At 37.1% G+C, this 24,962-nt stretch overlaps 1 protein-coding gene across 1 annotated transcript; it reads right to left on the bottom strand.

Annotated features, from left to right (window-relative positions):
* Positions 1–659: 659 nt before the first annotated feature.
* LOC131146019 (2-hydroxyacyl-CoA lyase) lies at positions 660–22,064 on the bottom strand. Its single transcript, XM_058095271.1, has 2 exons — positions 20,487–22,064; positions 660–1,174 (listed from the first exon to the last, which is right to left on the bottom strand). Exons 1-2 carry the CDS (start codon positions 21,909–21,911, stop codon positions 860–862), a joined length of 1,740 nt encoding a protein of 579 aa, XP_057951254.1. The 5' UTR covers positions 21,912–22,064; the 3' UTR covers positions 660–859.
* Positions 22,065–24,962: the final 2,898 nt, after the last annotated feature.

Here is a 24,962-nt window from a genome sequence, read left to right as displayed (position 1 = left end):
GGTCTGTTGCTTAGTGCATACTGAAGCATGGCTAAACCGTGCATTCCAGTAATTATGGTGCCACAACTAATGCCTAACATATTTTACCTTTTGTATAGAACTGACAACCTCCAACAATTCCTTCCGCCTAGGTTTTGCATCCATCCAGTTGTCACAGAAGGCCTGTGCATCATAGCTGTATAAGTGATTATGCTGTGAGTGTTCTTGGTGTGAGAAACACAGCAGAAAACATGGGATCATTGCAGATTAATTATAATAACCCTTTGAACAATTCCTGATATATGCAGCTCATGATATATGGAAATAATATTTGCTGTTAGTATGTATTTGCTCATCATAAATTTACTATGACTCTCAAATATTTTTACGTCTACAATCCTAAACAGCTCATTTATTAAACCAGTTTCACTTCCAGGCTTGTCATAGCTAACACTGTTCCAAATTATCAAATGAAGAAATGTGCGCGTCATTCAATTTGCTTTAACCTGTATGACTGCATGTCAAACATGCTTTTCATCACAGAAGCACATCAAGTGCTTATTTGCATCTAGCATAAATTAGGTTCATATGTTTTCTGCATAAGTATCATATGATCACATCTTATGTCAAGATATAAAATATGATACTAAGATGATATTCAAATATGAATACGCCCCCACTTACTCCACCCAATACAATCAATTACCCACTCATTATTCAACAATATAAGGAAACCAGAAACAAATAAACAGGTGGTTTGTGTGCATTTTGAAATGAGAACAGTAAGGCTAGGCTTACAAATTTTACATTATTAAGCACCACTGCAGTCAACTTGATCAGCAGCAGTGAAGCAATTTAATAGGAAGCAATTAAGACCCATTCAGTTTTTATGTTGCATTCCTCCACTTTCTACACCAGCGTAAGGGTCAATTGTAACATTTATCACAGCTGGCTTCCGTGCAGAAAAGGATTCGCCAAGGGCAGACTTGAGTTCGTCAGGCGTCCCTACAAGATAGCCTTTGCCCCCAAAAGCTTCAATTAGGGTATGATAAGCTGCACCAGGGACAAAAGAAGTGGGTGCAGGATCATCTTTGTAAGGCCCTACAATTTCTTGAGCTCTTCTCCGGTCGCCACCATATACCCCACCATTGTTAAAAACTATCACAACTACAGGCAACTGATATCGAACCAATGTCTGCAGAAATCCACAAAAGCACACATGATATGAAATTTTTTCTACAATGGGAGAAACAAATAAATAATCAGAACATTATAATCCACGAGAATAAAAGCATAGTCCAACATAATCCAAACTGAATATCATTTTGCAATATTAACCAATGTCATACTAGACCTGAAAAAGAATCAGCACAGGAACTGATGCAACACCAACATCCAACAACCTTAATTCTCATTCCAATCTTGGCAAAACTAATAGATGAGGGTCCATTTATAGATTTAGGGGGGATTTGGAAAAATTAAGTGTTAAATGTTGAACACTGAATTCAAATCTGATTTTTGTGGACCAGTTCTGAATTTAATTTGAATCAGTTAGTGAATCTAAAAACTGAATTATTCTAAATATTTGCATCTAATATTTGAATGTGTTATTTTTCAATTTTAACCTTCTCAATGCTTGGAACATAAATAACATAAGCTAAAGTTTTTAATTTAACATAAATAATATTTTCTTTTCATATATTTAATTAATAATTATAAATAGAAGCAAATAATTTATTGTCATACAAAAATAAAATTTATTATTTTAATTTTAATCACTTGGGTATTGAGCTTTTTGCCATTTTTAATTTCATAAGGGATAAAATTGGAAAACCGAATCAGACATGTTTCCATGTTTCATTTTAGCAGAGGAATTTTAAGAAAATTCAAAGATGTCATCAAACGCTCTAATGTCTAACCGATTCACTTATTTAGTGAACAAGTACAAAGATAGCCTCTATTTAGAGGCCATTCAAGTCAAACAAATGCCCCCTTACAACACTTGTAAAATAAGCAAAAACTAATTTAAGAGACCTAAAAAAAATCAATACTAGTTTCTTAAATAAATTAAATTTCCAAATAATCAAAAGAAACTAAAATACAAGTTCCTCAAATAATAATGCCCCAAAATCTTGTTTCCTAAGTTATACTATCCTAGAATCTTGAAGACATAACCTAGTACAAATAACCTAAATAAAACAAACGAAATTAAAAAAAATTAGGAAAGTAATAACAGTCCTTTGCTTGTGTGTTGCATCATTCTCCACTAGTTAGAAAGAATTTGAACTCAAAATTTTAAAAACCATAGGATGAAGAAAAAGACCGCACATAAGCTTGAAGGAGACCAAGGAAATTTGTTGGCTTCAAAATGACATGTGTATGATGGAAATGCCCATGGAGGTGTAGCTGGCAAGTTTACTAGGAATGTATGAATTAAACTGGTTTCTCTAATCTTAATAGTAGCTTCCTCAACTACTTCATTAGGTTGGAGCTTTGGCTCCCAATATAGTGGGTTCTACGTCAACAGTCACTTCCTCAACTATCTGTTGTTTGACGGCGCTTTTGTAATGGCCGGGAAGGAAGGCTTGTTTTTTTACATTCACAATAATTAGGATCAATGATCAATATAAGGAAGCAAAGCATAGAATCAAGCTTGTTCATCCTAGAATTGTACTTCTTGAAGGCCAATTCAAGGGTTGTGCTTTCTTTTTTTTCTGCTCTTTAACTGGCAGCATGGTGGCTTGGTCCTGTTCTCGAAAATTCTCCTCCTCGTTAGATCAAAATCAATGAGAGGTAGGGTTTTCTTTGTCACTCCACAAACCTGATAGTCTATCTAGCAGCAAAGACACCAAGCAACAAGGGTGCATTGATGAGTGGCATTAATGACCAGAGAAGATGTTATTCCCATCGATGATGACTAGATTCTTCATGTGAGCTCTATCTTCTTCTTCAAAAATGACAGCAAGGCTGAACAAATGGCTACTAACTTTGTTGCTGAGCCAATCACCAATGGTGAGAAGCAATTTCATCCATGAGACAGGAATCTACAATGGTGATTTGCTGGTGACATGCGGAGTAGTGGCCTGCTCTAGAACAAATAACACACATTTGGATGTGAAGTCGCAGGTAGCTGTCATAAACAAAAACAGCTCCAACGAGTTCACAAAGTAAGGTTGCAGTAACAAGCTGTTGCCAGTTTATGGCTACAAGCTCTTGTGAGTTTCTATGAAGATAACAAAGGTCTTCAATCTGCAGTCTTTACAACAATGGCAAGGCTCACAATGGAAGTAGACAACAATTGAGCTTTTGTTTGAAAGAAAGAGAAGTTACATCCTTGGTGATGAATGGAAATCCTAAAAGAAAAATAAAATAAACCCTTCAAAGAAGCTACAACTCTTTAAACCCTTCCCCTCGTAGTTCTCCAAACAATTCAAATTTGCTAGTTCCCTCTGGCCCTTTTCTCCTTATTGTTACCACTGCCGGGCTAAATTTCGTTTACTTCAAAATCAAACAGCTGCAATTCCAACTTATCCATCAAATGCTGAGCTTTTAGATACTTCCTGGAAATCTCCTCCATAGGGGTGGTAAAATTCCATCCTCATCCACTCCATCATTTTCACAAAATATTAATCCCCTTCAATCCTTCCATTGGAGGTGGTGGCACATACAATAAATCCCCAAGTAGAACAGATGAGTCTACAAACATACCCATATAGTTTCCAAATCTCACCCAAAAGCAAAGCCCCATCACAATCAAAGTCAGAAAAGACTTCACTGTCATTACCCAATGCATTGACCTTTTGGCCCCTAAACTCATCAGAGTGAGTTTCCTTACCACTAGGTTTCCCCTTGGAAAAACATTTTTCCCCAGAACCTTGCACACAAAATTTTTTATTCTTTGTAAAATCCCCCCTTTCATCAGCCATTGCTGAAGGTCCACTAGTAATTCTCTCCTCTACGCTGATTTCTTCTCCCACTGAACTCAAATTTATTATGGGCACAAAGGGCAGCTGAAAGTTGGGACCAATTCAGGCTTATACTGGAAGAGGGCAGATTGCCAAATAAATGGCCCAAACGTAACACGACCCAGGTCCAGATCATGCCATATTCAACCCTTGGATTGTCTCTTGCGAAACCTAGCTACATGGCAGTACTCTGCATGTTGAGAATTCCAATTGCCTCACATCATCTCCGATGGTCTCCTCCTGCATATTCTTGCCATACTTTACATGGATGAGCTTTTTTTAGGCAATGACAGGCTTCAATTGTGTCAAAGATTTGATGTCCTGCTTGATAAACATAGGGCTGGAGGGCATTTGGTATTGCATGGTTTCTTTCTAATATACCTGCTGCTGGTTGGAAGTGGCGGACAGACAGTAGAAGGCTTGAAGCTGAAAGTAAATGGTAGCGGTGATAGTGGTGGTGGGGAGGTGACAGAGGATGCGATGCAATTTAAGTTGAAATTGTGAAACCTACGAGCTTAAGTGGAAGCTCACAGACAACCTTGCAAACACTGACATTTGTGACGATTTAAGTTGAAATCACAAACATTGTCTAATGTCTAATAACACCGATAGTCATGTTGAATCAAACCCTGCTTTGAGCCACTTGATGTGCGACCAACATCCAACAACTTTATTTCTCAATGCCAATGCTGCAAAAATTAATATATAAGGGCACATTTATAGGCTTATAACATGGAATATAAGCAAACTGATTTAAGAAACCTAAATAAACCAAAACGGTAATTTCCTAAATAAACTAACATTACTAGGAAACCTCAATAAACTAAATACGAGTTCCTTAAATAATACTTCCCTAAAATTTTGCCTCCTAAATTATAATATCTAAAAATGTTGAAGATATGACCCCGATAAAAATACATTATAAATAAAACAAGCGAAAATACAATAAAATTAGAAAAGTAAAAATAACTATTGCGTCTTCTTTTTGAGGGGAAAAAATAATAAAAATCTTGCATGTGCTACATTGCAAACCTACTCAAAAGTTGCAAGGTATCATAGTCCCAAATTGGAGGTGTACTAGAGAAATCCTGAGCTTATAAGGTTGGTTTGGGCTCCAACTATGTGAGGTTTCTTTTATAGGACAAACCCATAAAGCCAGTAGACCAAAGTGAACAATACCTCATCGGAATTGGGACCAAGACCATTACATTTGGTATTAGAGCCACATTAGGGGTACTATCATGTGGGACCTCGCTTGGAGGCACTCTGACAAAGACGTCAAAGATTATACGAGACCACACAAAATTCTTTCGGGTTGTAAGACACATTGAATTCAAATTCAATATAAGTCTCAAAAGTGCAAATAAAATTAGCGGGAGGGGTTAAAGTTATTAAGTTAACTTGAACTTCTTGAATTTGAATGAAAAAAATTCATATTTATATTGAGATTATCATAGTCCCACATTGGATGCGCATTAGGAAAATTAGGAAAATCTTGGGCTTATAAAGTTGGTTTTGGCTCTAACTATGTGAGACGCCTTTTATAGGACAAACCTGTGAGGCCAATGGGCCAAAACAGACAATACCTCACCGGAATTGGGTCCAAGGTTATTAGACAAGGCCTTACTTAATAGAAGAAATATCTTAAACTTAACCTGTAGAGACTAGCAACACTTTTACGCATCCTAAACAATGGACAAAACTAAGATGTTTATGCACCTATCCCTTTTGAACAAATGACTACACCAGCACAGGCTGAAAGGGAGAAAACTCAAAAGTAGAACCAAACCAAAGAAATTACGGTCTTAAAAACTTTTTTATAACAAAATCAAAAATACAAATATGATTCGCTTTTTAAAGCAAGAACAAACAATCAAATCAATAGGAAAAAATAATATTGTTTTTCATGGTGAAAGTTGATTTACTATTTAAATAAGAAACATTAGAAGTTCACTAACATAAAATAATTAAATAGGAATAATGAAATATCAAAGGAAAAAGTTTGTGAAAATCCATGAAACACAACATGGAATAATTGTAAGTTGTGGCTCATATTTGTTAGTTGTTGAACCATTGATCTCAAGCTTTAGGTGGACGTAAAAGCATAAAAAAGCTCCAAACATGTGAATGTCAATCAAGATTGTTGAGTTATGGCTCTCATGTAAAAGGGTGGTCCACTTGAAATTTGTAAGTAGGGGGCTCACATTCAGCCCCCTCCACCCTCCACCCTCCACCCTCCCCCATCTAGTAGTGCAATACCGAATTTTTAAGTCAATACTAAGTGTCATTATATTGTTGTATGAATGTATTTTGCGGTTTTCACATAGGAGCTACGTATATTTGTAGCTGAGGATTGAAATCCTAAGGCAATTCAAATAGCTTATTGGAGATTTTTGCAAGGGCTTTGTGGATGTTGGTATACCATCCAACCATGTAAATTGTTGTGTTCTCATTTTTCTTCTATTTTTAACTGCTGTGTTCTCAAATTTTTTTTCCCCCTTTTGATTTGGTGCGTGTGCATGCATAACCATAGTGCTTTTGCAGACTAAGCAATCACTTCAGCCTTTGAAGATACTATTGATGCATGAAGGATGTGGAAGCGAAAAGTTGCAAATGCCATAAACTGAAACGTAAGAGTTGCCAATCATCCGACTGCCCAATTAACCATTCAGAGGGATACAATAAAGGCACAAGGTCAATCTATGTGCATAGTTTAGCGTGGTAGCTATATTTTGAATTCATCTTTATTTTCCCCAGGGGGTTTCATAATTGGATGCAATTCCACCTATAATGCACTTAATGAAGTAATCTTTTCAAACACAGATGGTCCCAAGCCTGGGTAAAGGAGGATTGCATTAGGTAGCTCACAACCAATGTCAAACTTGTCAGATCATTATGATATGAATCCTTACCGCCTATTCCCAAGGGCATCCCCTATGAGCGACGCATTGCATTTCTACCACCTGAGTATAGCGAAAAGTGGGTGAGGGTGGGCTAGGTTGCCCCGAAGCAACACACCGTGTCTGCACCCAGGTATGGTGTCAAATATGCAAGTGTTCCTGCATCATTCTAGATGTGGGCAGGTAAATAAATTAGTTCAAGAGACTAGGATTAGATTAGCAACTTGGAATATAGGGACACCTATAGGTAAAAACATTGAAATTGTGGACAAAATGATTAGATGAAAAATTAATCTAATATGCCTTCAAGAAATTAAGTGGGTGGGGGAGAAAGCTAGATAAATTGAAAGATTAGGATTTAAACTTTGGTACCCTGGAAAAAAGAACATAAGAATGGGGTAGGAATTATTATAGACAAAAACTTAAAAGATAGCATTGTAGATATAAAAAAAGTACATGATCGAATTATAAAAATCAAGATGGTCTTAGACTAAGAGATAATAAATGTTATTAGTGCTTATGCTCTTCAAGTAGGCTTAGCAAAAATTCTTAAGAGAAAATTTTGGGAAAATATGAATAGTATAATACAAGGCATATCAAAGACTGAGAAAATATTTATAGAAGTATATCTGAATGGACACATTGGAAGAGATAATAAAGGTTATGAGAGGATATATGAAGGATATGGATATGGAGACAAAAATGAGTCTAGAGAGATGATCTTAGACTTCGCCACGTCATATGATTTTATTACAATGAATGCTTGCTTTAAGAAGAGAGAAGAACACCTAATTACCTTCAAAAGTGGATAAAATAAAAGTCAAATAGATTTTTTCTTAACTAAGGGGGTTGATCATTTATCGTGTAAGGATTGTAAGATATCCTAGGTGAAAGCTTAACTACACAACATAGAGTTTTAGTGCTAGATATATGTATTAAAAAAATAGAAAAAAAAGTATAAAATAAACCAATGTTAGAGAACTAGATAGTGGAACCTAAAGGGAGAGAATATAATAAAATTTAAAGATAAAATGATCAAAGATGGCGATTGGACTATAGAGGATGGTGTAGACACAAACACTCTTTAGAAAAAGATACCTAACTCTATTAAAAAGATAGAAAAAGAGATTTTAGGTGACTCAAGAGGAAGATTATCGAATAGCAAAGAAAGTTGGTGGTGGGATCAAGATATCCATAAAGCTGTAAAGACAAAAAGAATTTGGTATAAAACATGGCAAAATGTAGAAGCATGGAAAACTTTGAAAAGTATAAAGAAGCGAGAAACGATGCAAAAAAAACTGTTAGTGAAACTAAACATAGATAATTTAATAATTTGTATGCTATATTAGATACAAAAGAAGGGGAAAGAGACATTTTTAAACTTGCTAGAGCTGGAGAAAGAAAGAGTAAGGACTTGGGTAATGTAAAATATATAAAAAGTGAGGATGATATTGTCTTGGTTAACGAAGAAGACAAAAATGAAAGATGGCAAAGCTACTATAGCAAGCTATTTAATGAAAATCAAGTAGAAGGCATAAACTTAGAATTGACAAACGAGGAAAAGACAAAAAAATATGAGATTTATTCGTAAGATTAGAGTTAATGAAGTTAAGTTTGCACTAAAAAAAGACAAAAAATGGAAAGCTATAGGACCCGATAACATCCTAATTGAAGTTTGGAAATGCTTAGGTGATTATGAAATTATATGGTTAACTAATTTCTTTAACACAATTATAAAAGCTAAAAAACTGTCAAACGAATGGAGGAAAAACACTTTAATACCTATATACAAAAATAGAGTTATTCATAATTGTAATAACTATCGTAGAATCAAAGCGTTGATGTCCTGCTTGATAAACAAAGGGCTGGAGGGCATTTGGCGTTGCATGGATTCTTTCTAATATACCTGCCGCTGGTTGGAAGTTGCAGACAGAGAGTAGAAGGCTAGAAGCTAAAAGCAAACGGTAGTTTTGGGGGGGGGGGGGGCGCGTGAGTTTAAATGGAAACTCATAGACAACCTTGTCAAACATTGACAATTGTGGAGATTTAAGTTGAAATCACAAACATTGTCTAATGTCTAATAACACTGATAGTCATGTTGAATCAAACCCTGCTCTGAGCCACTTGATGTGGGACCAACATCCAGCTACTTGAATTCTCAATGCCAATGCTGCAAAAATTAATACATAAAGGCACATTTATAGGCTTATAAATCATGGAAGATAAGCAAACTGATTAAAGAAACCTAAGGGTCTGTTTGGTATTGTTGTTGTTTTCTGTTACTTTTTTTCCACAGTGAAGAAACATATTATAAAAACACATTTGTTTATGTAGTCAGTTTTTTGTTTCTATTGCTGGTTTTCAACTATTTGCCAAAAAAAAAAAAAAAAACTGAAAACTAGATTTTATGGTTTTCAGTTGTTTTGGCAGCCTGTTGCCAGAAATTTTAATATCCATAAATAGTTTTTTTTATTAAATTATTCATTTTATACACTTTTAAATTAAAATCAAAATTAAATGATCATATGAAATTAGATATAATTAAAAGCAAAACATATATAAATTTTAATAAATAATGATAATGTCATTTACAAAATGATTTTACTATTTTTCAATTGTCATGTTCAATAAATTTTTATTGTAATGTGAAATTTGAAAGTGCAACAATTAAGTAAAATAATTATAATAAATTTTATTTTTATTCTAGTAAATTGTTTAATGTATATTATTTGTAATTTTATTATTTTAATCATATAAATTGTTTAATGTATATTATTTTATTATTTTAATCATATTTTTATGATATTATTTGATTTAAAGATGAAAATGAGCATTTTTCAATTAATTTTTTAATTTGTATTAATTTTATAAATATTAACCAAACAAGTTGCTTGTTTTCAGTTTTTAGTTTTTGTTTCTGGTTTTTGGTTTTTGTTTTAGGATTTCATTTCTCTAATTTTTGATAGCGATACCAAACGACCCCTAAAAAAACCAAAATAGTTATTTCCTAAATAAAATAACATTACTAGGAAACATCAATACTAAATACGGCTTCCTTAAATAATAAAGGGCAGCCCGGTACACAAAGCTCCCACATATGCAGGGTCCGGGGAAGGGAGAGTTCCTTAAATAATACTTCCCTAAAACTTAACCTCCTAAATTATAATATCTAGAAGTGTTGAAGATATGACCTTGATAAAAATACCTCTTAAATAAAACAAACAAAATAAAATAAAATTAGGAAAGTAAAAATAACTATTGCGTCTGCTTTTTGTAGGAAAAAGATAATAATAAAAATCTTGCATGTGCTACATTACAAACCTACTCAAAAGATGCAAGGTGTCATAGTCTTACATTGGAGGTGTATTAGGGAAATCTTGGGCTTGTAAGGTTGGTTTGGGTTCCAACTATGTGAGGTTTCTTTTATAGAACAAACCCATGAAGCTAGTGGGTCGAAGTGAACAATATCTCATCGCAATTGGGACCAAGACCATTACATTTGGTATCAGAGCGACCTTAGGGGTACTATCATGTGGGACCTTGCTTGGAGGCACTCTGACGAGAACGTCAAAGATTAGATGGGAGAGAGAATATCACAGTCCCACATTGGATGTTTATTAGAAAAATTTAGGACTTACAAGGTTAGTTTGGCTCCAACCATGTGAAGCGCCTTTTATAAGACAAAGCTGTGGGGCCAGTGGGCCAAAGTAGACAATACCTCACCGGAGTTGGGTCCAAGGCCGTTAGACAAGGCCTTACTCAATAGAAGAAATATCTTAAACTAAACCTACTGAGACTAGCAATACTTTTACGCATCCTAAACAATGGACAAAACTAATATGTTTATGCACCTAGCCCTTTTGAGCAAATGACTATGCCAATAAAGGGTGAAGGAGAGCGAACTCAAAAGTAGAACCAAACCCAAGAAATTACGGTTTTAAACTTTTTTTATAACAAAATCAAAAATACAAATATGATTCGCTTTTCAGAGCTAGAACAAATAATAAAATCAATAGGAAAAAATAAAATTGTTTTTCATGGACAAAGTTGATTTACTATTTAAATAAGAAATATTAGAAAGTTTACTAACATAACAAAACTAAATAGGAATAATGAAATATCAAAGGAAAAAGTTTGTGAAAATCCATGAAACACAGCATGGATTAACTAGAAACACTTGAGATAAACCTTGAAGGTATTGTAAGTTGGCTCATATTTGTCAGTTGTTGAACCATTGATATCAAGCTTCCAGTGGAGGTACAAGCATAAAAAAGCACCAAAGGAGTGAGTGTCAATCGAGATTGTTGAGTTATGACTCTCACGTAAAAGGGTGGTCCACTTGAAGTTTGAAAGTAGCGGCTCACATTCGCCCCCTTCCACCCTCCCCCATCTAGTCATGGAATACCAAATTTTAAAGTCAATACAGAGTGTCACTGTATTTTTGTATGAAAGTATTTTTGCGGTTTTCACATTGGAACTATGCATATTTGTAGTCGAGGATTGAAATCCTAAGGCAGTTCAGATAGTATATTGGAGATTCTTGCAAGGACTTTGTGGATGTTGGTATACCATCTAACCATGTAAATTGTTGTGCTCTCATTTTTCTTCTATTTTTAATTGTTGTGTTCCCATTTTTCCTTTGTTTTTCTTTCAATTTGGCATAACCATAGTGCTTTTGCAGACTAACAAGCACTTCAGCCCTTGAAGATACTATTGATGCGTGAAGGATGTGGAGGCAAAGGGTAGCAAATAAACCGAAACACAAGACTTGCCAATCATCCCACTGTCAAATAAACCATTTAAAGGAGGGATGACAAGAAAGGCACTAGGTCAATCTATGGGCACAGTTTTAGCGTAGTAGCTAAATTTTGAATTCATTTTTATTTTCTCCAAGGGGTTTCATAATTGGATGCAACTCCGCCTGTGATGTGCTTAATATACTAATTTTTTTACACACAGCCAATCCAAAGCCTGGGTAAAGGAGGAGGGTTGCCTAGGTAGCTGACAACTAGCGTAAAACTTTGTCAAATCATTATGATATGAATCCTTACTAACTATTCCCTGGAGCATCCCCTATGAGCAACATGTTGCACTTATATACCATCCAAATGTAGTGAAAAGTGGATGAGGGTGGGCTAGATTATCACCTCGAAGCGACACACTATGTTGGCGCTCAAGTACAGTGTCAAATATGCGAGGGTTCCCGCATCATTTTGGATGTAGGCGGGTAAAAAAGTTAGTTCAAGAAACTAGGAATTATAGAAAAAAAACTTAAAAGATAGCATTGTAGATATCAAAAGAGTAGGGGATAAAATTATAAAAATCAAGATGGTCTTAGGCCAAGAGATAATAAATGTCATTAGTGCTTATGCCCCTCAAGTAAGCTTAGTAGAAAACCTTAAGAGATAATTTTGGAAAAATATGGATAGCATAATACAAGTAATATAAAGGTACTGAGAAAATATTCATAGGAGCAAATTTGAATAGACACGTTGGAAGGGATAATAAAGGTTATAAAAGGGTACATGGAGGATATGGATATGCAGGCAAAAATGAGCTAGAAGAGATGATCTTAGACTTCGCCATGTCATATGGATTTATTATAATGAATACTTGCTTTAGGAAGAGAGAAGAACGCTTAAGAACCTTCAAAAGTGGACAAAATAAAAGTCAAATAGATTTTTTCTTAATTAAGAGGGTAGATCATTTATCATGTAAGGATTATAAATTTATCCTAAGTGAAAGCTTAACTACACAATATAGAGTTTTAGTGTTAGATATATGTATTAAAAAAAGGAAGAAAGAGGATAAAATAAACCCAATGTAAGAGAAGTAGATGGTGGAACCTAAAGGGGGGGAAAATAATAAAATTTAAAGATAAAATGATCAAAAGATGGTGCAGATACAAACACTCTTTGGAGTAGGTAGTTAGCTCTATTAAAAAAATAGCAAAAGAGATTTAAGTAAATCAAGAGGACGATTATTGAATAGCAAAGCTGGTGGTGGGATCAAGATATCCAAAATTCTATAAAGACAAAAAGAATTTGGTATAAAACATGGCAAAAATGTAGAAGCATGGAAACCTTTGAAAAGTATAAAGAAACGAGAAAAGATGCAAAAAGGCCATTAGTGAAGCTAAACATAGACAATTTAATAATTTGTATGCCAGATTAGATACAAAAGAAGTGAAAAGAGACATTTAAACTTGCTAGAGCTAGAGAAAGAAAGAGTAAGAACTTAGGTAATGTAAAATTTAAAAAAAAAATGAGGATGATATTGTCTTGGTGAAGGAAGAAGACAAAATGAAAGATGGCGAAGTTACTTTGATAAGCTATTTAATGAAAACCAAATAGAAAATTTAAACTTAGAATTGACAAACGAGGAAAAGACTAAAAATATGAGATTTATTGATAAGATTAGAGTTAACAAAGTAAAGTTTGGACTAAAAAATATGAAAAATGGAAAATCTATAGAATCAAATAACATCCCAATTGAAGTTTGGAAAAGTTTGGATGATAACAGAATTATATGGTTAACTAATTTATTTATCAAAATTATAAAAAACTAAGAAAATGTTAGACGAATTGAGGAAAAACACTTAAATACCTATATACAAAAATAAAGGAGACATTCAAAATTGTAATAACTATCATAAAATTAAACTTATGAGTCGTGCAATGAAACTATAGGAAAGGGTAGCTGAACAAAGATTAAGGCTAGAAATGAAGGCCTCAGAAAATCAATTCAATTTTATGCCTAGGAGATCTACCATAGAAACTATATATCTTTTAATAAGATTCATAGAAAAGTTTAGATAAAAGACAAGAGACTTGCATATGGTATTTATTGACTTAGAGAAAGCATATGATAGAGTACTTTTCTATAGTGGGTTTAAAAAAAAAGAATGTATGTAATAGGTATAATGATGTCATTAAGGATATGTACAAGGGAGTAATGACTAGTGTTAGGAATATGGTGGAGAGACTAGAGAATTCCAATCACAATAGGTGTTCATCAAGGATCTGCTTTGAGCCCTTATTTTTTTTCTTTAGTGACTGATGAACTAACTAAGAGTACCCAAAATGAGGTTCCATGGTGTATGTTGTTTGCAAATGATATTATCTTGATTGATGAAACTAGGAGTGAAGTAGAATCTAAGTTAGAATTATGGAAAGAAGCTCTAGAATCTAAAGGCTTTAGGATAAGTAGAAATAAGACAAAACATATAAAATGTAATTTCAGTAATAGTAGGAAAAATATCAAAGATAAAGTTAAACTTGATGATGAAGAAATCATTAGTACTAAGAGATTTCGATACCTTGAATCTATTACGCAAGCTGAAGGAGAAATTGAAGAAACTGTAAAATAGAGAGTTAAAGCAGGTTGGGTAAAATGGAGAAGTGCTTCAAGTGTACTTTGTGATTGTAGAATAGCCTTAAAATTAAAAAGGAAGTTTTATAGGACGATTGTAAGACCAGCTATGCTATATGGATTATAATGTTGGGCAACTAAGAAAAACATATCCAAAAAGTGAAAGTTACTGAAATAAGAATGTTTAAATCGATGAGTGATATAATGTTAAAAGATAAATTAAAAAATGAACATATTTGTGGTAAGTTAGGCGTAACTCCTATAGAAAATAAGATAAGGGAGGGACAACTCAAATGGCTTGGGCACTTGCAACGCAATATAGTGCGCCAATGAGGAAAAGTGAATTAGTTACTATGAAAAGCAGTATAGGGGGTAGGGGTAGATCTAAAATAACTTAGAATGAGAAAGTAAGGATTTAATAGCCTTAAATTTGTCAAAATAAATTGTCCAGGATTGCATAAATTGGAGAAAAAATATTAATGTAACTGACCCCACCTACTGAAACTTAAGGCTTGGTTCTGTTGTTGTTGTTTGTTTGTTCCATAATTGGATGCCAAACCCATTCCATATGATGGTAGTTGCCAGTGTATTATGTGATGTTGACTAACTTGAATATCTCTTTAATTGATCAATGAGCAATTTTGAATTCTCACTGTTAATAGAACCCAAATGATCTCTAGATTGATAAAAAATTCCTAAAAATTGGCTTGAATCACTTAAATAAAACTGAAAAAAGAAATAAACATAAGGCCATGATTGCCAAATCCTAGGGAATTACTTTATCCTTTAAGAGAACTGAATACTTTTTAAGGCTAAATTTGTAATAAATAAATAAAAATTTTGTCCAATAGCTAAAATATGTAAAATTTGAATTTCAAACCAATCAAGGAGAAACTATGTTAAGCCGCGACGTTCGGATAGAGGGTTCAAGCCAAATCCCAAATATCTGGGAGGAGGTTAGACGTGCGGACGCATGGACTGGCGTAATGACGTCGTGCATGGGGATGGTTTGCGTGAGTGCATGAATTGGGTCGTGGCAGTTTGGCAGTTTGGACGGAGCCATTAAACACGTGAAAAACAACACTTTTATTTCCATCAGTTATGCTCTGTTTTTACGTGTCTTTGTATGCTCTATTTTATGTGTGTTTAGTTCCCTTTTATTTCGGTTTTCTTGTACACAGCTTTGCTAATTTAAGCAGCCAAAAGTTATCAATGAGGAATCAGAAAATCAATTAATTCAAATGTTACAGTACTTTTGTCACCCGAAGAGAAAACAATTCACTTTATCATTCGAATATCTGTGTTGGGATCTATCATTGGTATCAAAGCCATGGGAACCAACAAGGAACATATTGAACAACTGGAATTTGGGCTTGGTGCAGTTCAGGAGGGACTACATCGAATAGAGTTTGGTATGACTGACAAACTTAACCATTTGGAGGAAACTCTCAATCATCTTTCAAATGTTTTGCTCTCTAATACGGCGTCCACAAGTTATGGAAATCACCACCGAGAAAACCAAGATGGAGGTCGACTGATCGTCTTGTCAAAATCAGCCAAGCTAGAATTTCCACTATTCTCTGGAGACGATCCAACAGAGTGGTTTAATCAGGTGGAACAGTTTTTCGAATATATGGGCACTGCCGAAAATCAGAAAGTTCCCATGGCTGCTTACCACCTTGAAAAGGAGGCCAATTAGTGGTGGCAATGAATTCGTAGAATATTACGGGACAAAGAACACGTGATTTCATAGAAGAGATTTGAAGAAGAAGTATGGGCTCGCTTCGGACCATCAGGATGTGAAGATTTTGATGAAGCTCTCTCAAGGATAAAGCAGCTAGGGACATTAAGAGACTATCAGCGTGAGTTTGAGAAGCTCGGCAACAAGGTGCGTGGATGGACGCAGAAGGCATTGGTGGGGACGTTCTTGGGTGGCTTGAAGGTTGAGATTGCTTATGGGATTCGGATGTTTAAATCGCAATCCCTCGAGGAGGCTATTAACTTGGCATGGACGAGAGATGACCAGCTCGCATGACAGGAGATGTTCATACAACCACCACCTACAAGAGCCCCTCTAGCTCTCCCACAAACCACTTGTGTAGCTCCTGCCATCCCTACAGCTCCAATCAGACGTTTATTGTGGGAGGAGATGCAAAGGGGAAAGCTCAAGACCTCTATTTCAACTGCAATGAACGCTTCACAGCAAGGCATAAATGCCAAAAAGCACAAGTATTACTCTTGGAAGGATATGCAGGAGCTGGCAACGTGATATTAGAGGAGGTCACTCCTCATTATGCACTAGATGAGGACCATGGTGGAGAAACGGGGGAGGTGCAGGAACCAGAAATTGATGCCGAAATCACATTACATGCATTAATGGGAGGGTTGGCGCCAAGAACCATGCGCATAACGGCTAAGATGGCCACTCACGAAGTTGCGGTATTGAACGATAGTGGGTCAACGCACAACTTCATCAGTGATCGATTGGGGAATATACTGAGAATACCGGTAGTACCCACAGAAACATTTACCGTCCGGGTGGCTAATGGAGAGTGGCTAGAATGCCAAGGGCGTTTTGATAAGGTACTGGTAAATTTACAAGGCACTAATTGTTACCTCACCCTTTTTTCTCTACCCTTAGGGTTGGAAATGCTTGGATCTGTGGTTTGTAATTGGAAGCAATTAACTATGGAATTTATTTGGGAGAATCAAGCCACACGGCTGCAAGGAATGTGGGAGCAGACCATTCAAGAAGCAGCCTTAAAAGAAATTTCCAAGGAATGTCGAAGGGTTGATGCATTGCTTGCAATATCTTATTCGATAGCCACGGAAGCCGCATCACCAAGTGCAGCCCCCGACAAGAAGCAGCAAGATATGGAAGGACTATTGAAGGAGTTCATGGACGTGTTCAAGGAGCCTTCATGCGTACCACCAGTGTGTGAAGTGGACCACTACATTACACTCAAGGAAGGCATCGAGCCAATTAATGTCCGCCCATATCGATATGCCCATTTTCAGAAGGAGGAAATCGAAAAATAGGTTCAAGAGATGCTGAATCTTGGCCTCATTCGTCCGAGCACTAGTCCATTTTCGTCACTAGTATTGTTAGTGAAGAAAAGAGACGGGAGTTAGCGATTTTGCACCGACTACAGCGCACTCAAAACTGCCACCATCAAGGATCAATTTCCCATTCCAACAGTAGACGACATGTTGGATGAATTACATGGCGCCTCATACTTTACCAAGCTCGATCTAAGGGCCGAATATCACCAGGTAAGGGTGAATCCTTCCAACATACTAAAAACTGCTTTTCGTACTCACAACGGACATTGCGAATATTTAGTGATGCCGTTTGGCCAATGTAATGCACCCTCTACATTCCAAGCCATCATGAACTCTATATTTCGACCTTATCTTCAAAAGTTTATTTTAGTTTTCTTTGATGATATTCTCATCTATAGTTCTACTTGGGATGCGCATGTGGTGCATGTTAAACAAGCTTTGGAGATTGTGAGGCAGCATAAAGTTTTTGCCAAGGCAAGCAGATGTGCATTCGGCCAGCAGGAGTTAGAATATTTGGGACACATTATTACGCCCCAAGGACTGAAGGTCGATACTCACACAATTGCAACCATGGTGGCATGGCCACGACCAACTAATATTTTTGAATTACATGGTTTTTTAGGCTAGACAAGATATTACAGCAAGTTTGTTTGGAATTATGGCATCATTGCTCAACCCCTTACCAATCTACTCAAGAAAGGGCAGTTTGGATGGAACAAGGAAGCCGATGTAGCCTTCGTGACTCTTCAGCATGCAATGACCACCACACCGGTTTCGGCGATGCCAAATTTCAATGAATCCTTCACCATTGAAACCGATGCTACAAGAAAGGGTATCGGCGCGATCTTAACTCAACAAGGCCAGCCCATCACCTTTATGAGTTGTGCACTGGGAATTACAAAAAAATCATGGTCAACCTATGCCAAAGAGATGCTTGCAATTGTGGAGGCTATACGCTTATGGCGACCATATTTGTTGGGGAAAAAGTTTTTCATCCAGACTGACCAACGCAGCCTAAAATATTTTTTGGAACAACGTTGGGCAACACTAGAGCAACAACAATGAGTAGCCAAATTATTGGGCTACGATTATGAGATCACGAATCGCCCAGGCTGTGAAAATTCAACTGTGGATGCCCTCTCACGCAATCCCAATAGTCCAATCCTTAATCACCTTCATGTACCCACAGTGACCATGTGGGAGAAAGTTCGGAATGCTTATGAAGGAGATCCATATATTCAGTCAATAGATCAATTGATCAAAAATTTGATGGGCCATATACACAACACCAGGGGTTATTCTATTTCAAAGGCAGGGTAATTATTCCTTCACAAGGGGAGTTGCAGAAAAGGCTGATACACGAGGCTCACGACACTAAAATTGGGGGGCATTCAGGAGTATTGCGGACATTTAAGTGGCTGGCTCAACAATTTTACCAAGAAGTTCAAGAATATGTCAAGCGATGTGAAATATGCCAAAAGATGAAATCCGAAACACTCTCACCTGCGGGACTTCTCCAACCGTTGCCCATTCCTTGCCAAGTATGGGATGATATCACTCTTGACTTTGTTGAAGGATTACCCACATCCCACGGCAAGGACACTATATTGGTAGGTAGTTGATAGGTTAAGTAAATCTGCACATTTCTTAACTTTAACTCATCCATTTACTGCTAAAGGGGTGGCTGAAAAATTTGTTGAAGGAATTATCAAGTTGCATGGTCTTCCAAAATCCATCATAAGTGATCGTGACCCAATATTTATTAGCAGATTTTGGCAAGAATTTTTTCAAATGTTAGGAACCAAGTTACAACTTAGCTTTTGCCTATCATCCACACACTGACGGACAAACAGAAGTCGTCAACTACTGTGTGGAGCAATATCTCCGGTGCTTTGGGCATCAATGGCCGCGCAAGCGGAGTGCCTATCTTCCTTGGGCTGAGTTATGGTATAATACAATGTACCATGCGTTGACGGGAATGACTCCATTTCAGGCGTTATATGGGCGTCCGCCTCCCTCAATCCCACTCTACCACAACGGTTTTTCTTCTGCCAACGAAGGGGATGTAAATTTGGTGTCTCAAGATGAGTTACTACGGCAGCTCAAAGCCAAGTTGGAAACCTCCATCAATCGCATGAAGCAAACAATTGATCAAAAGAGGCGGGAAGTCACGTTCAAAGTTGGGGATATGGTGTTTCTTAAATTGCATCCCTATCGGCAACAATCAGCTTTTAAATGGGCCCACCAAAAGCTTGCCGGCCGCTTTTATGGGCCATATCCTAGGATACAAAAAATTGGAGCAGTTGCTTACAAACTTCAGCTACCAACGGAGGCCTGAATTTTCCCTCTTAAAAATTTTCTTTGGGAGAACGTACAATGCCTTCTACTGAGTTGCCGCCTATAACTGATGACGAGGTGATCATACTTGAGCCTTGGCACATTTTGGATACTTGTTGGGTCAAACGGGGCAAGAAATTTGAAGAATAACACTTGGTTCAATGGAAACATTTACCAGCTGAAGAGGCCACGTGGGAGACACACCAGTCATTGCTTGATCAATTTCCAGATGTGGACCTTGATGACAAGTGTCCACTCGGTGGGGAAGGTCTTGTTAAGCCGCTACATTCAGATAGAGGGTTCAAGCCAAATCCCAAATATCTAGGAGGAGGTTAGACGTACGACGCATGGACTAACGTAATGACGTCATGCATGGGGATGGTTTGCATGAGTGCATGAACTGGGTCGTGGCAGTTTGGCAGTTTGGACGGAGCCATTAAACACGTGAAAAACAACACTTTTATTTCCGTCAGTTATGTTCTGTTTTTACGCGTCTTTGTATGCTCTGTTTTACGCGTGTTTAGTTCCCTTTTATTTTGGTTTTCTTGCACGTGACATTGCTTATTTAAGCAGCCAATAGTTATCAATGACAATGAGGAATCAGAAAATCAGTTAATTCAAACCTTGCGGTACTTTCTCACCCGAAGAGAAAACAATTCACTTTATCATTTGAATATCTATGTTGGGACCTATCAAACTACAAGAGTTGAAAACTGAAATTACACTTCCCTACTATAAAAAGAGTGCAAATTTCCTGGTCAGCATCACAACTCATTCAATCCCATTATATTTATTTGTTAGAAAAAATAAATCATAAGTTGTTTTCACCACATAAAATTTAGTTTGCAGTAAGGGGAACGAAGTCACAAACCTCAACTTCCATGGCGCTGAACCCAAACCCAGAATCCCCTTCCACAGCAACCACAAGCCGATCGGGTGAAGCCACGGCGGCGGCAATACAATAACCCAGACCAACTCCCATTGTTCCCCAAGTCCCTGCATCCAACCTTGTCCTTGGTTCTGTCTGAATCAACACTGACCGACCAACATCCATTGTGTTCGCCCCTTCAGATACCAAAATTGGAGCCGGGCTGCCTAATGCAAGAATTGCATCTCTAATAATTCTCAATGGTGTTTGAAAATTAAACGGCACAACATCCTTAGCCAACTGAGCCTCCATCCTCGACACATTCTCCTTGGTCTTCTTCGAAATTGCCTCAACCCAGGAATGGGACTTCCCCAAGCAAAAAGGATCGTCCTTTATCTCCTTATTTATCATCTCCAAAACCCGCTTTGCATCACCAACCAAGCCAACTTCCGGTTTCCTTAGCTCAATTTCATCTTCAGAAATGTCAACCAATATGAACTTAACGTCCTTGGACCATCTGGGCGGCTCACCGAAGTGCAACAACCAGTTGAGCCTAGCACCCACAACAAGCGCAACATCGCATCGACCAATTGCGAGCGATCGTGCCGCCGTCGCCGCCTGCTCGTGGGTATCGGGCAACAAACCCTTCCCCATTGGAGTCGGCAAAAAGGGTATACCAGTAGTCTCCACCAACCTCTTCAATGGATCTTCGGCTCGCGCAAATGCCGCACCTTTGCCGAACACAATCAATGGCCGCTCGGCATGCCTCAGCAGCGAAACGGCCTTCTCAATCTTAGCATAATCAACAGTTTCATTCGCTTCCTGTTTGCTGGAAACCTCGGCTTCAGCCAAGAGTTTTTCGGCTTCAGATTTAGAGATACTCTGGTGCAATACATCAGTCGGAACATCCAAATAGCACCCTCCGGGCCGACCTGAAACGGCTTGATTGAGAACCTGGAAGACGCAATTAGGGATTTGGGATATATCAGAGGCTTTTGCAGAGAATTTGGAAAAGGGTTTAACAGCACCAATCTGATCGAGCTCCTGAAAATCGCCCCTGCCGAAGTCCCTCTGATCGGAAGCCCCGGAGATCATGACCATCGGCCAGGCGTTCACACCGGCGTTAGAGAGACCGGCGAGGCCGTGGACGCAGCCGGGGCCGGAGACGGTGAGGAGAACGCCCGGACGGCCGGTAAGGTACCCATAGGCGGAGGCGGCATAGCCGGCAGACTGCTCGTTGTGGAAACCGATGAATCGGATGCCAAGGGCCAAGGCATGGTTGGCGACGGAGGTAACGGGGATACCAACGACGCCGAACATGCGGTCGACGCCAGCGCGTGCGAAGGACAAGGACACGAGATAGCTGCCGTCGATGTGGGTCGGTTCAGAGTTGAGGGAATTAGCGTTTTGTTGATCGGTATGCGCCATTGGTGAATGGGAGTGAGCTCGGAGCGAAGTGAAGTGGGGAGTAGAGAGCAGAAGGGGGGGAGGGGGGTGGCGGCCGGAAGCAGACCTCGACGATTTTGGATAGGACCAACGGGACGCGTCACACGAAGTGAATTTTCACACGTTTCTTTTAGTGACAAATTTGGTGAGGTGAGGGCCCCAGAACAGCAACGTAGGTCACTTTGTGTTGTACGGAATAGAGTTGTCAGCGTTGGATTGGTCGAGTTTTTTCAAAATTATATTAATTTAATATAATAATGTGTGTAGTGATTTTTAAATAAATCTCACCGAAGATTTGGGTGGTTGAATTAAGTAGAGCCAAATTTCAGGGATAATGTAATGTAGTGATTTTTCCAAATCATTGTTTGACAGTTTTTTTCGGGCCTTATTCCTCCTTTCCATGTTCACCCCACTCTAGAACTCACGTAAAATAGTTTTAGAGAGAGCTCATTTATTCCAATTTATCCTTTTTAAAATATATATATATTAAATAATACTTTTTTTGAAAAAATAATTTTCAAAATGATTCTGACGTGATTTCGTTATTCCAAGTAGCGAGATTTGTCATGTGTCATACTAGAAATTATTTTTTCAAAAAAAAATTTATTTAATATATTTTTTAGAAAAATAATAAATCGAAAAATAAATTCTTCTGTGTAGTAAATCGAAAAACCATGCGTAACAATACTCTCTCTCTCTCTCTCTCACTATATATATACAAATACAGTTCACACTATAATTTTAAAAAAAATTAAATGACATTCCTAAAATGTCTCACATGTAAACCCCTATACATTTATTGATTCATAATCATTTTTTGAAAAAGTATCATTTATAACTTTCAAAATTCAAGACAAATCTCACTGGATCAACCAGTGAGATTTGTCACGCATCTAAAGCTGTCTTATCATGCACAGTAAATCTCGTTGGATCAAATAACGAGATTATGTCAGAATTATTCCAAAAATTATTTTCTTAAAAAATGTATTATTTAATATATTTTTTAAAAAAAATAAATAAGAAAAAAACTCCAGTTTATGACGGAAGCAAGAGTCAAAGTGGCAAGTATTTTATTAGCTTACACTAATAAAGAATCACCAAATACACACTGGATATGAAGTTCCACGACAACACAGCATAGTAGCTTCACTGTGAAAAAAAAGGAAGTAAGGACCCATTTAGGAGAAAAAGGGAAAAACATAGTAGGTTGATTAGTATTCATGATTTATATGGTAGACCACCTCTTGATTTCTTAAGAAAAAGTAAGCGAAGAACAAGCTTAATGACAACTTAATGGCTCGACAAGATTAGAAGGCAAGTGCCTGTTGTAATTAATTTTAGTATAATTATTTAATTAAATCTGCTTTTATTTTGTTAATTGTTGGAATGGTTCTTTTGGGTAGATGCATGGAAATGTTAAGATGATATTTTATTTCTTTTGAAGAAGATAAGATAGGATACGCATGTAGAATTTTTAAGTTCTTCTCATATCCAAGGTAGGCATGCATTAAGCAAAGTCATGATCCCTAGGACCTTCACAGTTGGTTTTTTATAATATAAAATTATTGAGGTTTTATTCTTGTTTTTGTTTTTATACTTATACTTTACTTCTCTATCTAGGAACTTCATAGCTGGTTTATCTTTGACAATTCTTGAATTCGTATAGGCTAAAATTAATAGATTTGGATTGCATTGCATTGCATTGGATGGATATGTCGCCACTGGTTGGCTGCCTCTTCCAATGTCACTGCCAAATTTTAGCAAGTGGCAAGCCCATCATGGCATGGAACAGCTTCAAGCTAGGCCTTCACCCCCTCTCCATCGGAAGATGCTCGCAGCTTCAATTGCTACCCCAACCAAAAACTCAACCAAGGATGTTATTGCAATTGCCCTTGCTGCATTGAGAGTGTGGACTGTAGTAACTTGAAGGAAAAAAAAAAAAAAAAAATTCTTGGAGGAGATATTTTTAAATATTTATATATAAATATTTTGGATGAGATATTTTTAGATTATTTAAGGGTTAAGTTATGTTTATTATATAATTCTTTCTCACTCTTTCAAAGATTTCGGGCGGTTCGTTGCCCGAATTAACGATCCAACGTTACTACGTGGATCAGCGGGTGAATCTCTACAAGTCCTACGGAGTAGAATCCCAATTTGAGGATTTTCAGGTTTTTACTCCGACGTTGAGGTAAGGGTTAAAACGAGTCTAGTGACTTGTAGATCTGTACTAAATAGGGCGATATTGACGTATGGTCTTTCGGTTTTAGGATTTGGGAATCCGTGTGGCTATTTCGAGCCGTTTGGAGTCGTGTTTCTATATTCAGGAACAGGTAAGGAGATTTGTTTATTTCAGTTATTTTTAAAATTTGATCCGATAGAACTGTAGGTTATATTTATACAGATGTTTTGGTTACTTTTTTGGAAAATTTCACCAGGTGAGATTGTCGATTTTTTGGGTGTACGGTTTTTGAGAAAATTAGGGTTTCGGGTATCGTCTCCGTTTCTTTTGGAAAATCGTTTATTTGAATAAAACTAAAGTATAGAGATGACCATACCTTTATTTTATGTTAAACTATATTTCCGAATTAATTATCATATGATTGTTTAATTATCCAAATAGGTGTGGCAGGAGAGGATATTTTGTGATGATTGAGTTATGATGTGTTTGAAACGAAATATAGGAATTGGAGTTCCAAACTGTTTTCAGGAATGGTGGTTACTGACATTTCGGTTTCATTACCGTGGGGTCAATAATGACATGCCGGTTTGATTTCGTGGGGTCGAGACATTCCTAATTAATACCGTGGGGTTGTAAGACATGTCGAGTTAATACTGATGGTTGTAAATTGTCGATTTATGCCGAAGAGTGTGAAAACACTAGATTTGTGTCAGTTCAATACCGGGGGTAAATAATGACATGCCGGTTTGCCGGATTATGGTTACTAAAATGCCGGTTCAATACCGTGGGGTCAATAATGACATGCCAATTTTTCGAATAATATCGAGGGTTGTGGAATGCCGGTTCAATAC

This window comes from Malania oleifera, chromosome 13 (assembly GCF_029873635.1).
Source record: "Malania oleifera isolate guangnan ecotype guangnan chromosome 13, ASM2987363v1, whole genome shotgun sequence".
Lineage (NCBI taxonomy): Eukaryota > Viridiplantae > Streptophyta > Magnoliopsida > Santalales > Ximeniaceae > Malania > Malania oleifera.
This window is presented reverse-complemented; position numbering and strand designations above follow the sequence as displayed.